This window comes from Otolemur garnettii, unplaced genomic scaffold (genome assembly GCF_000181295.1).
Source record: "Otolemur garnettii isolate 467f Iridium unplaced genomic scaffold, OtoGar3 scaffold00010, whole genome shotgun sequence".
NCBI classification, from domain to species: domain Eukaryota; kingdom Metazoa; phylum Chordata; class Mammalia; order Primates; family Galagidae; genus Otolemur; species Otolemur garnettii.
The window spans coordinates 17475865-17490176 of record NW_003852405.1 but is presented as its reverse complement, the minus strand read 5'-3'; the positions used below and the strand labels follow the sequence as shown (position 1 = coordinate 17490176).

General features: G+C 35.8%; 1 protein-coding gene and 1 pseudogene across 2 annotated transcripts in view; both read right to left on the bottom strand.

The window, feature by feature from the left end:
- Positions 1–11414, bottom strand: part of HFM1 (HFM1, ATP dependent DNA helicase homolog) — a 106023-nt gene extending 94609 nt beyond the window's left edge. Inside the window, exons 1-3 of one of the 2 annotated variants that reach the window (XM_012801657.2) lie at positions 11317–11387; positions 7280–7392; positions 5443–5749 (exon numbers count right to left, since the gene is read on the bottom strand). In XM_012801657.2, the coding sequence (XP_012657111.1) occupies positions 5443–5749; positions 7280–7392; positions 11317–11387 (491 nt within the window). Of the gene's footprint in view, positions 1–5442; positions 5750–7279; positions 7393–11316 lie in introns of both variants that reach the window. The other variant, XM_012801658.2, reaches the window with a different exon arrangement.
- Positions 1107–2146, bottom strand: LOC100953519 (annotated as a pseudogene).
- Positions 11415–14312: the final 2898 nt, after the last annotated feature.

Sequence of the window (14312 nt, the reverse complement as noted above, 5' to 3'; positions counted from 1 at the left end):
TTTTCTCCCAAATAGGTTCTTTTTTCTCACCTATTTTTTTTTATGGACTTATATTCCATGGCCTATCTTTTTGACTACTTTCTTATCAATATTCTAAACTCTTCTTTTCAATTATCATTTCATCATACTTACACTGAAAAACCTCAATCATAAATGAAACTATCTACTTTTTAAAAATAATTTCAGCCAGATAGTGAAACACTACCAGGAAAAAAAAAAAATCAGACTTGTTGGATAGATGAGTAATATTAAAATTTATAGTCATCATCAGCAAGGTTGCTGGACACAAGATCAATATACAAAAATTAACTTTATTTCTATCTACTAGCAACAGAAGAGCTGAAGAAATTAAGAAATAACATCCCACTTATAATAGCATCAGAAAAGAAAAAATACTTACGAATAAAAATCATAAAGCATCATTGAAAGAAATTAAAAAAAAAACCTAAATAAATGGAAAGATATCCTATGTTCATTCATATTAAAAGACTAAACATTATTATTAGGATGGCAATACTCAAGTTAGTATACAGATTCAACACAATCCTTATTAAAATTCCAACAGGCTTCTTTGCAGAAATTGACAAGCTTACACTAAAATTCATATAGAAATGCAAAGGACCCAGTTTAGTGAAAACAATTTTTTGTTGTTGAGACTTGAAAATAAATTCAAATGCTTAAATTGTGACAGCAATGGCTAGTTAAGGAGGTGTAGAGAACATAGTTGATACAAAATTAGTAACATTATTTTGATAGTTTAGCAAAGGCCTGTAACAGCTTTATCAGTATAATGTGGCTTTTGCTGAAAGCGGTTTTTTATGTGGAAAGAATGTTATGGCAGAGGCAAAATGCGTATAGAAACAATAACTGAAAAGGTTTTCAGACTATTCCCTTCATATGTTATAGGATTATCTTGATCGTCCACACAATTTTTCAAATAGTTTTCAAATGTGTCATATAACTGAGCATCTTGTCTTAGCAGGAAAACATGCTTACAAGCAGAACTTGCTTTTATCTTCCTTGATTTTTCTCAACAATTTCCAAGGAAAACTCTGGCTTCAAATATGGGATAGGTTCATCCAACTGAGGTCTGAGAAAAAAGAAAATTACAATTGAACAACTTGCTTTTTTCTTTCTTGATTTTTCTCAACAATTTCCATGGAAACTTTTGCATCATACAGTGGAATGGCTTCATCCATATGAGGTCTAAAAACACCATTCTCCATCATACCTTTTAAGATACAAAGATATTTTCCCTGTTGTACATTTGACAAATTGCAAACTTCATCATTAAGGAAAACCACTGTTGCTCCCTTGAGGAAAAGGTAATGGCTATCTGGAGGATACAAATGAAGATTTTCTTCTGTTGTTACCCAATGGCCTCCAACACCAAGTAGTATGATAATATCATGTTTATGTGGTAGTAATCGTAATTTTACAGCTGGGTGCATCATCTTTACTATACAATCTCACTCTAGCATCTAGGACAGTATCTACTCCTAGGCCACCTGTTTCTTCCAAACAGCTTTCAGCAACATGGACTTTACCATTAGATACATCAATCACTCGGGCTATAGAAGGCCTAAGTCTTTCACAGAACTGCTTGTCTTCAAGGCTGCATGCTGTTGAAATCACCTTGGTTCCCCTATGATGTGCTAACTGGATAGCTATTGTACCAAATGCACTTGCTCCATCCATGACCAGCACTGACTTTCCAGGAGAGAGCTGAGAAAGGTAATGCAGTGCTATCTAGGCTGGCACTCCATCCCAAATGGGTCCAGCTGCTTCTGTCCAAGTGACCTTTTCTGGTTTATGTACCACATAATGCTCATGTACTCTAACAACTTCACAAAGTCCAGAGTCTTCAGAGTCCAATGGCAAAATTCCAACTATTTCATCTTCTGGTTGAAAGAATGACACCTTGCTTCCAACTTCTAACACAATTCCAGCCAATCCTTCTTCATCTTCATTTCTGCCAGAAACTTTGTATTTATCTGGCTCAGAGTACAAGCTTTAACTTGAAGTTTCACGAAGTTATCTTCTGTAACAGGAAGATTTTCCCTTTCTTGAAATACAAATGTTATTTCTTCATTTGTGGAACTTTGTTGAAAATACAATCCTTTCATAGTCACCTGCCTGTAAGTGGTCTCAATAACCTGCACTTTTGCCACCATCCTCCAGTCTTTCTGCAGAGAACCCCTGAAAACAATCTTGAAAAAAAGTTGGAGGACTCACTTTCCAATTTGAAAACTTAATATGAAGCTCTAGTAATCAAGGCAGTGTGGGAATGGCTTAAGAATAGACGTATCCATCAATGGAGTGGAACCAGGAGTCTAGGAGTCTAGAAGTAAACCTTTTTGTGTTGTAGCAGGAAATGAATACCAGGGGTGTCAAAAAAATGTATATACATTTTAAGAGAATTTACCTATTATCACTTTTCAAAGTTGAATTACAATAGCAATGTATAGTATGACAGTCACTCAAAAGGCGGCATTAATCAAATAAATGGCATCACCATGTGACAGGCATGATGGTGTGTATACATTTCTTTGGCACTCTCTATATTTGGTCTTTGTCCCTGGTACCTGGCACAGAGCTCCCTTGAGTGACAGAAATGACAGGAGTATCTTTTGTTATTCACAGGAAGCCCCTTTCTTTATCTCTTTGGACCACACCAGAGTTTATGCAAGAAAGACTCTGGAGTGACCCTAGATAGTTTGAGGATGGAGGACAGTTATAAGAGGAACCAACTATGTTGCTAGAGGGTTTGAATTTTCAGATCCTACTGCCCATTCCTCCACCCCTGACGTCCAAGGATGAGATCATCAATCACGGAACCTCTACCAAAAGCCTTACACAGGCCAGGCATGGCGGCTCACGCTTGTAATCCTAGCAGTCTGGGAGAACAAGTTGGGAGGAAGGCTTTAGCTCAGAGTCGGAGATCAGCCTGAGCAAGAGCAAGATGCCATTTCTACCGAAAGTAGAAAAATTAGCATGGCATCCTGGTGGACGACTGTAGTCTCAGCTACTCAGGAGGCTGAAGTAGAAAGACTGTTTGAACCCCAGAGTTTGAGATTTCTACAAGCTAGGCTGATCCCATGGCGCTCTAGCCTAGGCAACAACAGAGCTCAGGAAAAAAAAAAAAAAAAAAAAAACAACTCCAAAAGCATCTGAGTTGGTGAACATATAAAGGTACTGAGAAGGTGGCACTCTGAGAAGGGATGAAAATTATGCACTCCCTCCCCCATACTGTGTCCTATGGATCTCTTTCATTTGGAGTTATACCCTTTATAATAAACTAGCAAATGTAGGTAAAATGTTTTTCTTAATTCTGTAAGTAACTCTAACAAATTACTGAACCTAAAGTGAGGTCATGAGAACTTTCAAATTTGCAACTGACCAGACAGAATTGTGAATAACATGGACACCCATTTTTCCCTGGCATCTGAAGTGAGGACAGCCTCATAGGACTGAGGCCTTAACCCGTGGGGTCTGATGGTAACTCCAGGAGTTAGTGTCAAAACTGATTTGAATTACTGGACACCATCTTGCCATCAGAGAGTCAAAGGATTTCTTAGTGTTACTAAACACTAGACCTCAGATGATTTCCAGTAAGGGTGCCATGATGATCAATAGGGAAAGAATAGTCTTTTTGACAAATGGTGCTGGAACAACTGAATATCTACACATTAAAAAAATGAAGGCGGAATCCTACTTCACTCATTAGCTCATTGATCAAAATATAAGAGCTAAAAGTGTAAATGTCTTAAAACTAGATAACAATGATGGTTGCACAACTATATGAATATTATAAAAACAGTAAATTTTTATACTTCAAAGGGTGAATTTTATTGTATGTGGATATCTTAATAAAGTTTGTATAAAAAAATTATAGAAATCAATCTCTGTAGCAGACCATATAAAGGAGAAGCGAGAGTTAAGCTTGGAACACTCTGTAAGTATAAGAAACACCCGTCATATTACACCTTGGTGATAAGGGCATGGGGAAGGGATTCGGCTCTCCTTAACATGACAGCATGCAAGATGAGAACATCAGTGCTCAGCAGTCTCTAGACCTGTGGTGCAAATAGCCATGGGATCACGTCTATAAGTAGTTGCAGGAGAGGTTAGTCCGGGTTCAGTTCTCATTCTTTCATGGACTTGCTCACTCTAATTCTTGTACTCCTGCTTGCAGGGCATCTGCCCGGTGCCCTTCTTTGAAGACTGCTAAGATTTACTCTCTTACTAAAATGGTTTCTCTCTGTTTGGCTCAGACGAATAGCCCTCATGCACCTAAGGGGAGTTGAGCCTGAGCAAGGTAGCACAGCAGTCCGAGTCTGGACAATAGTTAAGCTGGGACCAGAGACCTGATCAGTCCTAGCCCAACAAACCTCAACAGAGCTCTTCACAGTGTCCAGCAATCCTACCATTATTCTAATTATATTGCTTTCCATTCTCCATAATTTCTTCCACTCTTCTCATTCCTACTCAATACCCTCACTTTGTCCCTCAGATACCACATATAGCCTAATTTCCTGTCATAGAGAAAACAAAAACTATCAACTAGACTTTCCCCATATGTTCAAGAGTCTATTTGGACTATTTATAAGTATCTAAAATCAAAATGTCTAAATCTATACCCATCTCCTTCCCTAAATCTATTCTTCCTTTATAGTGCGGTATATCATAAAAGGGCATTATCATCCCTCATCATTCTGGCTTAATCCAAAAACCCAGAAGTCAGATCTCATATCCAATAATCACTTAAGTCTTATGGGGTTCTACCTTCTACATAATTTTGGACTCCTCCCATTCCAGCTACCATTGTCTTAGATCAAGTCACCATTTTCTTCCACCAACACCAATAAAATAATCTTTTTTTTGCAGTTTTTGGCCAGGGCTGGATTTGAACCCACCACCTCTGGCATATGGGGCTGGCGCCCTACTCCTTTGAGCCACAGGTGCCACCCTGTTTTTGTTTTTTGAGACAAAGTCACACTCTGTCACCTGGGGTTGGTGGATGTTCACAATACATTTTATTTCTAATTCAACATCCATACTGGGGCCAAAATGAACCTAAAGAAAAGAAAAATCTAATTTCATTCCTCTGCTTAAAGCCTAGTACTTTAAGAAAATGGTTCTCAAACTTTAGTGTGCATAACAATCAACTGGAAATTTTGTTTAAAATGAAGATTTGTGTCCCACCTGTACCGTGCTGGTATCATTTGTAGTAGATAAAATAGCTGAATATTATGGTCATGGTTATTTTTACGGGTAGGACTAGGACTATGGTAGCAGAAATAAGGAGAGTCCAGAATTATTTAGGAGTTAGAATTTTGCTATTTTTCTTATTCAGATTATGCCATATTTAATACATTTATATATGCATATAAATATTCAATTTTATTCATTGAATATTATTTATACCATTTAATTAATTACCTTTTCTGGAATGCTGATGTGCTTTCTGCTTTATCTTCTACAAAATTAACTGATTTTGTATCATCAGGAACATTTTGCTCAGGTGCTATCTCAGTGCCAATGTGATTTTTTTGTTTCTGAGAATATGTTAGCTTGCCAACAACATGCGGTAAGTCATTGTTACCTACCCCTCCTAAACTAAGATCATCTTGTTCATATTTATTAGAAAGGAAGGAAAATTGAAATTTTTGTGTTGGTGAAATATAATTTGTATCTTCTTTCATTATGTTTAAGTTTGATGTTAACATTTTTGGTCTCTTCCCTTGACCTAAAAAAAAAAGAAATATATTATTACATGTTCTTCATGAAAATAATTTTCAAATTGGTGAAAAAAATTCAATAACATTTTCAGAAGAGTTTACCAGTTAAGTATGAAAGCCAAAAGAAAAGTATTAATATAATAATAATAAAACCACATATGGTTTTAAAATACAGGTGATTGTTAAGGTATATTACCTCACTGAAGGACACTCAAATTAATTCAGAATTATTGAGATTAAATTTTAAATTTATCAAGAACCTATATTATAAAATAGGTTTAATTCCTGACCCATGAACATAATTGTTCATTTCAAAATTGAAATGTTTAACTATTTTATTTACTATAAGTAATTATAAAGATTTTAAAACTGATATAATTTACATACAGAAATACAACAGTAAATCACAAAATGCTAGTGAATATGATCCAGTATTAAAATATATGATACAATGCTTTTAAGTTTTTGCTGCTAAAATCAAGATAAAGAAATGTCTTCATCATAGTTACAGAATTTTTTTTTTTTTAAGAGACAGACTCTCACTTTGTCACCCTTGGTAGAGTGCCGTGGCATTCACAGCAACCTCTAGCTCTTGGGCTTAGGCGATTTTCTTGCCTCAGCCTCCCAAGTGGCTGGGACTACAGGCGCCCACCACAATGCCTGGCTATTTTTTGTTGCAGTTTGACCAGGCTGGGTTTGAAACTGCCACCCTCAGTATATGGGGCCAGTGCCCTACTCACTGAGCCACAGGTGCTGCCCCATAGTGACAGAATTTTAAAGGTTTCTTTATAGAGACTTTATAAGATTCTTTGAGAGGTTTAAGAGGAGTTCAGAGGCCTTACTATAGTTTACATTTCTTTAGCATCTAACATACATATATTATGCTAAATATAGTATATATGCTATATATTATTTGATACAAGTATATTTGTTTGTACATATAACATATATGCAAATTGTGAAGGTTAATAATAAAACGTGTATGTATGCACCTATGACCCAATTTAAAAATTAATATTTTACCAATATTACATTATATCACATACATTATTTGCGCTTATTTTTGAGATTTATAAAGATTGTGTCAAACTACACATAATCTTCTGGATCTTGCTTTTTTCATTCAGTATATTTCAGAAATCTGGTTACCTTTAGTAAAGGACAAAGCAAGTTGAACAGTGGTGACAGGAGTTTTACTAGTAAGAGGAAAAAGTATTTTTCCAGAACATTAGTCAAAACAAGTGTGTGTAATAGCTTATTGTGTGTGTGTGTGCATATATATATATATGTATGTACGTATATCTATGGAGAACGAAACTGTTTTGGATTTTAAGATTTGGTGAACATTATTAAAAATAAGTCTTTACTTTCATTTTATTTCATTAAAATAAAGGAATTTTTATCACTTTACATAATTATTATACATATGTCTGGTATGCATGTGACATTTTGATACATGTGTAATGATCAAATTAGAGCTTTTAATATTGACATGAACTGCACAGGTTTGCACTTACAACAAATTCATGCTAATTTACCTAATAGTTTATGACATTCTATTTCTTCCTCTAATTCTTGAGTATCTGGAATTTCTGAAATCAGTGGAGCAGGAGGAAGAAATAAATCCAGTGACTTTTCATTGTTTGGATAGCTATATAAAATATAAAAATGTGAATATATATATTAACAAGGATATAACGTTAAACACTGTGTATTTGGGAGGACACTGAAACATTACTCAAGTACAGAATCTTAGATAAACATTCTGTAACTAATTTTCTGTAACTACTTTGATTTATCCTTCCCTATACAGCAGTACTCTCAACATTTTTTCCCTTATGTCATAGGATTAATGATACTGCTATGTGTCAGACAGCTACCTAACTAATGGCAGTAAGACATCTCCTTTCCTACAATTCAAATTCTAGTAACAGGCTCGGCGCCTGTAGCTCAAGCGGCTAAGGTGCCAGCCACATACACCAGAGCTGGCAGGTTTGAATCCAGCGTGGGCCTGCCAAACAATAATGACAACTACAACCAAAAAATAGCTGGGCGCATTGTGGTGGGTGCCTGCAGTCCTAGCTACTTGAGAGGCTGAGGCAAGAGATTTGCTTAAGCCTAGAAGTTAGAGGTTACTGTGAGCTGTGGCATCACAGCACTCTACCCAGGGCAACAGCTTGAGGTTCTGTCTCAAAAAAAAAAAAAAAAAAATTCCAGTAACAACAATCTTAAATCTGCTCCAATATTCTAAAAAGTAGTATCTCTAGTATTTTAACTATTACAAGTAACAAATTACTTATGACATACCTTAGAACTAATCATGGGTCATCAATGTGCAAACAATACTGTTACTGTATTCTAGAATATTCTTACAACATTATTACATGTTAATGCCCTAACCCAAATATTCTTGGTCCAGAGCCATCTAAACTACAGAAAATCCAAGCAACCAAATGAAACTGAAAATCCCTTTATAACCCTACAGTAATTGATAAGATTTTTGCCATGCTGTTGGCATCTTTAACTACCCTTCCATAACTTTGATCTGTGATCTTATCAACAAATACTGCTTTAATGGTTCTTTTCCAATCAAAGTTGAAGTTCTTTCATTAAGACAAAAAGATAAGTGTTAGGTGACAGCAAATAAGGTTGAGAAGAACACCATATAGTCTATCTACACCAAATCCCAACAATTTTTTTTTTTTTGGAGACAGGTCTCACTAGGTCACCCTCGTTAGAGTGCGGTGGTGTCACAGCCCACAGCAACCTCCAACTCTTGGGCTCAAGAGATTCTCTTGCCGTGACCTCCCAAGTACCTGGGAATACAGGTGCCCACCACAACACCCAGCTATTTTTTGGTTGTAGTTGTCATTGTTGTTCGGCAGGCCTGGCCTGGGTTTGAACCCTGACACCCAGTCATCATTGTTATTTAGTAGCCCCAGGCTGGGCTCGAACATGCCAGCTTCAGTGTATGTGGCCAGCGCCCTACTCACTGAGCTACAGGAGCCGAGCCTAACTTTTCTTTTTTTTTCTTGTCACCCTCAGTAGAGTACATGGCATCACAGCTCACAGCAACTTTAAACTCCTGGGTTCAAGCTAACTTCTTGCCTCAGTTTTTCATTTTTAGTAGAGATGGGGTCTCACTCTTGCTCAGGCTGGTCTTTAACCTATGAGCTCAAGCAATCCACAAGCAACCCAGCCAACTCAGTCTCCTAGAGTGCTAGGATTATAGGCATGAGCCACCACACCCAGCCCAAATTCTAATTTTTCCAAGTTATTTCACTAGTTTCCCAAAGATTTTCTCCCTACCCTCTTTTTTAAAATTTTTGCTTACTTGTTTATTTATTTTTGAGACAAGATCTTGCTCTGTCACTCAAGACTAGAGTGCAGTGGCATCATCATATGTGAGTCACTATGAAAGTTTTAAGACAGATTGTGGTATGGTCCATTATTCCACTTCCAAGAAACACAGTTGACAGCATCTTTTCTGATTCACCTGTGCAAGTTTCAACTTGTTGGGCTTATCAGTGTTGTTGGGAGGGTTTCATTTGTTTCTATTTCTGTGGATTTTGTTTCTTGATTTTTGTGTATCTCAAAACTTTTGTAATGGGCCATGTAGGTCACTGCAACCTCAAAATCCTGGCCTTAAGCAATCCTCTTGCCTCAACCTCCCAAGTAGCTGGAACTACAGGCATGCACCCAGCTAATTTTTCTAATTTTGTAAAGACGAGGTCTCTCTTGCTCAGGCTGGTCTCAAACTCCTGATCTCAAGCAACCCTTCTGCCTCAGCCTCCCAAAGTGTTAGGATTACAGGCAGGACCCACTGTGCCCAGCCACCCTTCTTTCTTCTTATAAACTAAACCTATATTTATTACAGCTTACCTTGCATTATATCTGTTGTGGTGTAGATACATAAATATCTGATACTCTCTCTAGACTGTAAACACTTAACGGTTTTGTTTTTATTTCCATTATGTCAGTGGTACTTAACACAGTGCTTTATATAATTAGGTAGACTCTTCAGTAACTATTGATTTAATTCCATGGCTTTTAAGACACAAGAAAATTTAGTCCAAGATCCTTATTATGGCACTTAATGCCCACCACAATTGCCTCTTACTCAACTTACTTTTCTAACTTTATGTCCCAATGTTTTTGCTCTATGAATTGTCTACTATAGAAAACTTTTCCATACACTATTCCATAAAAGTCTGATGAACTGGTCTGATTCATTCTTTTTGTCTGGATATAACACTGTAACTTCCTCTCTGCCTATAAAAATTAGCAAATCCTTCAAGGCCTCCTGAAGTCTCCCCCTATTACTATAAAGCCTGACCTGATCATGTAGCCAAAAATGACTTTTCTTCCAAATCGGAAATTTTATTTCATTAATATATGCTCATTATTTGCAGTGCACATATTGTTGACTTTGTACTATTAGAAGAATAACCTTTGAAAATGTTCCCTAATTTGCATCAGCCAGTTCTGATTAATACTTGTTGACCCAGTTAGATGTACTCTTTCCCACTCAAAAGCATCCCAGTCTAGCCCAGTGTGGTGACTCACGCCTATAATCCTAGCACTCTGGGAGGCTGAGGCAGATGGATTGCTTGAGCTCACGAGTTCCAGAACAGCCTGAGCCAGAGAGAGAACCTGTCTCTACTAAAAACAGAAAAACTAGCCGGGTGCTGACACCGTAGTCCCAGCTACCTCAGGAGACTGAGGCTAGAGAAACTCAAAAGATTGAGGTTGCTATGAGCTATGATATGACAATACTCTACACAGGGTGACAGAGTAAGGCTCTGTCTAAAAAAAAAAAAAAAAAAAAAGAGTCCCAGTCTAGATGATGAATTACCTGGTCACATTATTTACTAGTGACCTTTCAATGTGTGTGTTTAATCTCCTATACTCTAGATTTTATTTTTTTGAAGTAAAATTCTGTTTCATCCTTTTCATATCCCTTTCACTATTTAATCAATATTTGAATAAATGAGGCAATAAATATGCTCCAGTAAAATGTAATAGAACAAACACAAAAAATTCAGAATTAAGAGCAATGCACACATTAAATCCATAAAAGCCAGTCTTTGACAGACTACCTACTCTCTATTCTTGTTTCCTTTGGCCTCACATTTTATTCGCACCCCTACTTCCTGCCCGCACTAAATTTCCTATCACACATAGCCTTTGGCACACTGCCCATTCTGTTTCCAAAAGGTACCATCACTCCTTGTCCTGAGCTACTCTTTAACCATTATTTCCACTCTTGAGCTTGGCCAAAAATAATTTGAACATACTAGAAACATAAACAAATGGAAGCCAAATAGGTAAAAGTCTATTCCATTAAAAAAGTTATAATATTCAAAATGTTAAACTTCAGTTACTCTCTTATATTTGAATATGAATTCCATATTTACCAAATATATAACTGATTTTACAGATCCTTAATTTTTTATTTACCAGTGAGAAAATTAAAATGCTCTAAAACTAAAAAAAAAAAAAAAAAAAAACTAAAAAAAAAAAAAAAAAAAAAAACCCTTAAAAAATACACTGTTATTTTTTAATGTAGACTTACTTTTCAACTTCATCTGGTTTTTCAAAAAACAAATTATCCAAAGAAAAGAAGCAGTCATTTGATTTCAGCATTGTTGAAAACTGGACTTTGTCATCAATCTATAAAACACAGAAAGTAGTTTATATTTTATTTACAAAGGTGTAGGAAAATATTTGGGGGTAAAAAACTATAATTATTAATTTCCCACAATCTCCTGTAAAATATAACCACAAACTATCCTCCTAGTTTTATCTTCTGCAACTTCCACCAAAGTTCCTCAATTTTCAAATACATCTTTCTCTGTTCTCCACTCATTCATTCATTTCCACACTCACACCCCTGTCTTCACATAATGAGTTTTCTTCCATTCTCTATCTGACAAATTCCCATCCATCCTTCAAGGTGTAAGTCAAACATCATTTCTTCTTCAAAGGCTTCTCTGAATTTGTGCTCTTCCCTAAGATAGAATTAATCACTCCTTTGGACTCTAAATATTTTAATAGTTCATATCATTATTTTTGAGTTAATATAGTATATTTTATCATGAATGTATACACCTCTAACAATACATTATGAATATATGCAGAGATGTGCTTCAAAATAAAGGGAGAAAGGCAGAGAGAGAAGTACTGATGAAACAATATTGGCAATGAGTTGATAATTGCTAAAGCTACGTAATAGGTACATGGGATTCATTATAATATTGTTTATTCTTTACGTGTTTGTACTTTCCTAAAATAAAAGAACTACAAGTTTAACATATTGTGTATATTTATAGTCATATTACGTAAGCATATACTACATATACCTGTAATATGCTTATGTTCTTTTTAAAAAAATCATTTTTATATTCATAGATGTTACATAAACGTAAAGGATAAAAACATTCAGCATAGGCTCAGCGCCTATAGCTCAGCCACATACATGAGAGCTGGCAGGTTCGAATCTAGCACAGGCCTGCCAAACAACAATGACAACTACAACCAAAAAATAATAGCCAGGCATCATGGCGGGTGCCTGTAGTCCCAGCTACTTATGAGGCTGAGGTAAGAGAATCACTTAAGCCCAAGAGTTTGAAGTTGCTGTGAGCTGTGATGCCACAGCACTCTTACCGAGGGCGACAAAGTGAGACTCTTGTCTCCAAAAAAAAAAAAAAAAGTTCAGCATTGGCCACCTAGGAATATAACAAAAACCCAGCTGAGCAAAGATTCCAATGTGATGGGAAACCATTTTTACAGACACGGAGGTTGCTCTTTTCACAGTGCAATTACTTCTCCCTGCACATCAACACTACATCCCAATTTTTTTCTAAATTCCAAAACATTATATAACATTCCATATGACAAAACATTAAGTCCAATTCACAAATCATAAAACATAATCACATTTCTATTTCTTCTATGATCGTTAATATACTGCAAATTTGTCCTCAGGAAAGAAACTAAAATGGAGAAATACACAGGTGGAGAAATACACATTAATCTCTGAGATTATGTCTGTCCCATTTTGAATCCTCCCTGATGTGGGGTAAGATACAAGTGGGAGTGACATGGGAACTAAGAAATGTTTCTAGGTGCACACCCCTCCACAAAATGCTACTAGTAAGAAGAGTAAACCTGTGTATACTGCAGGACTGTTGTTACTGATCCAGAATACTGTGGGGGTTTTCATTGTTTTCTTTATTGGGTTTCTCCTTTCCATTTGTTTAATTTAATCACTCTCTTCATTTTCTCATTTCATCAATCAGTCACCAACAAAAAGAAATTGTAAAAGAGCAAAACAAATTACTGTGGCTCTTTAAGTGTCTAAAGCAATTTAATTTTATGAAAATAGAAACTAGGATAATATGACAGCAGGAAGAAGGGAGTCATTCAAAATTATGCTGACAGAGTCTTTAACATCTTCAAGTAAATAATTTCAGAACTTGAAAACAATTTCAGAATCATGTTTTTATACTGTATAAAAAATAATAAAATATTCCCTTTCTAGTTTTAGGGAAACTCTGTTTTTAACTTGTTTTTTTGTTTTTGGGTTTTTTGTTTTTTTTTTTTTAGAGATAGAGCCCCACTTTGTTGCCCTTAGTAGAGTGCTGTGGCATCACAGCTCACAGCAACCTCCAACTCCTGGGCTTAGACGATTCTCTTGCCTCAGCCTGCCGAGTAGCTGGGACTATAGGCACCCCCCACAACACCCAGCTATTTTTTTGTTATAGTTTGGCCGGGGCTGGCTTTGAACCCACCACCCTCTCGGTATATGGGGCCGGGGCTCTACTCACCAAGCCACAGGTGCTGCCTGGGAAACTCTGTTTTTAAATAACCAAATCAAACCCAACCCCCCTCCAAAAAACATTTTCTAAATTAAAACTCACCAGACCATTTTTATATGATTTTGCTACCTCAGAATTTAAGTAGAAAATCTTTAGGGAAGCACATACCTGAATTCTTTATCTAAAAGAAACTGCAAATAAAATAATAAAATTACAAATTTGGGGGGAAATATTATAATTGAAAAACCTATCAAACCAGCAAATATTTTCAAAAGCACTTTTGATTTCTAGTTCTAGTATACACAAGAATATAACTTGTTTTGGTTCATAATAAAAATATTATGTATTTTAATTCTGATGTTTAAACCCCATGGGAAAAAAATCCCTTAACTATTGTTCATCCCCTTATCTGCATTATTTTCCTTCATAATACATTGATAACTAACATTATGTTTAGTTGTTCATTATCTTTCTCCCTTTAAAGCAAGCAGGAACGTTTTGCTCAATAATGTATTCCAATAAATTCAGAACAGTATGTGGTCTGTAAGTATTCATTGTGGAATAAATGTATTAGTAACAATCGGTTTATAAAAGTAATATTAATGTCAAATAAAAAATGTTTCCATTAATTATGAAACTTAAAATTTTACTCTCCAAAACTTTAATGTTCAGTTTAAAAATGTGAGTTTTTGCCTAGTTCAGGATTCATGTCCTCAAATCGTGAAGGTTCTAAAGGTAATGAATTCAGCAC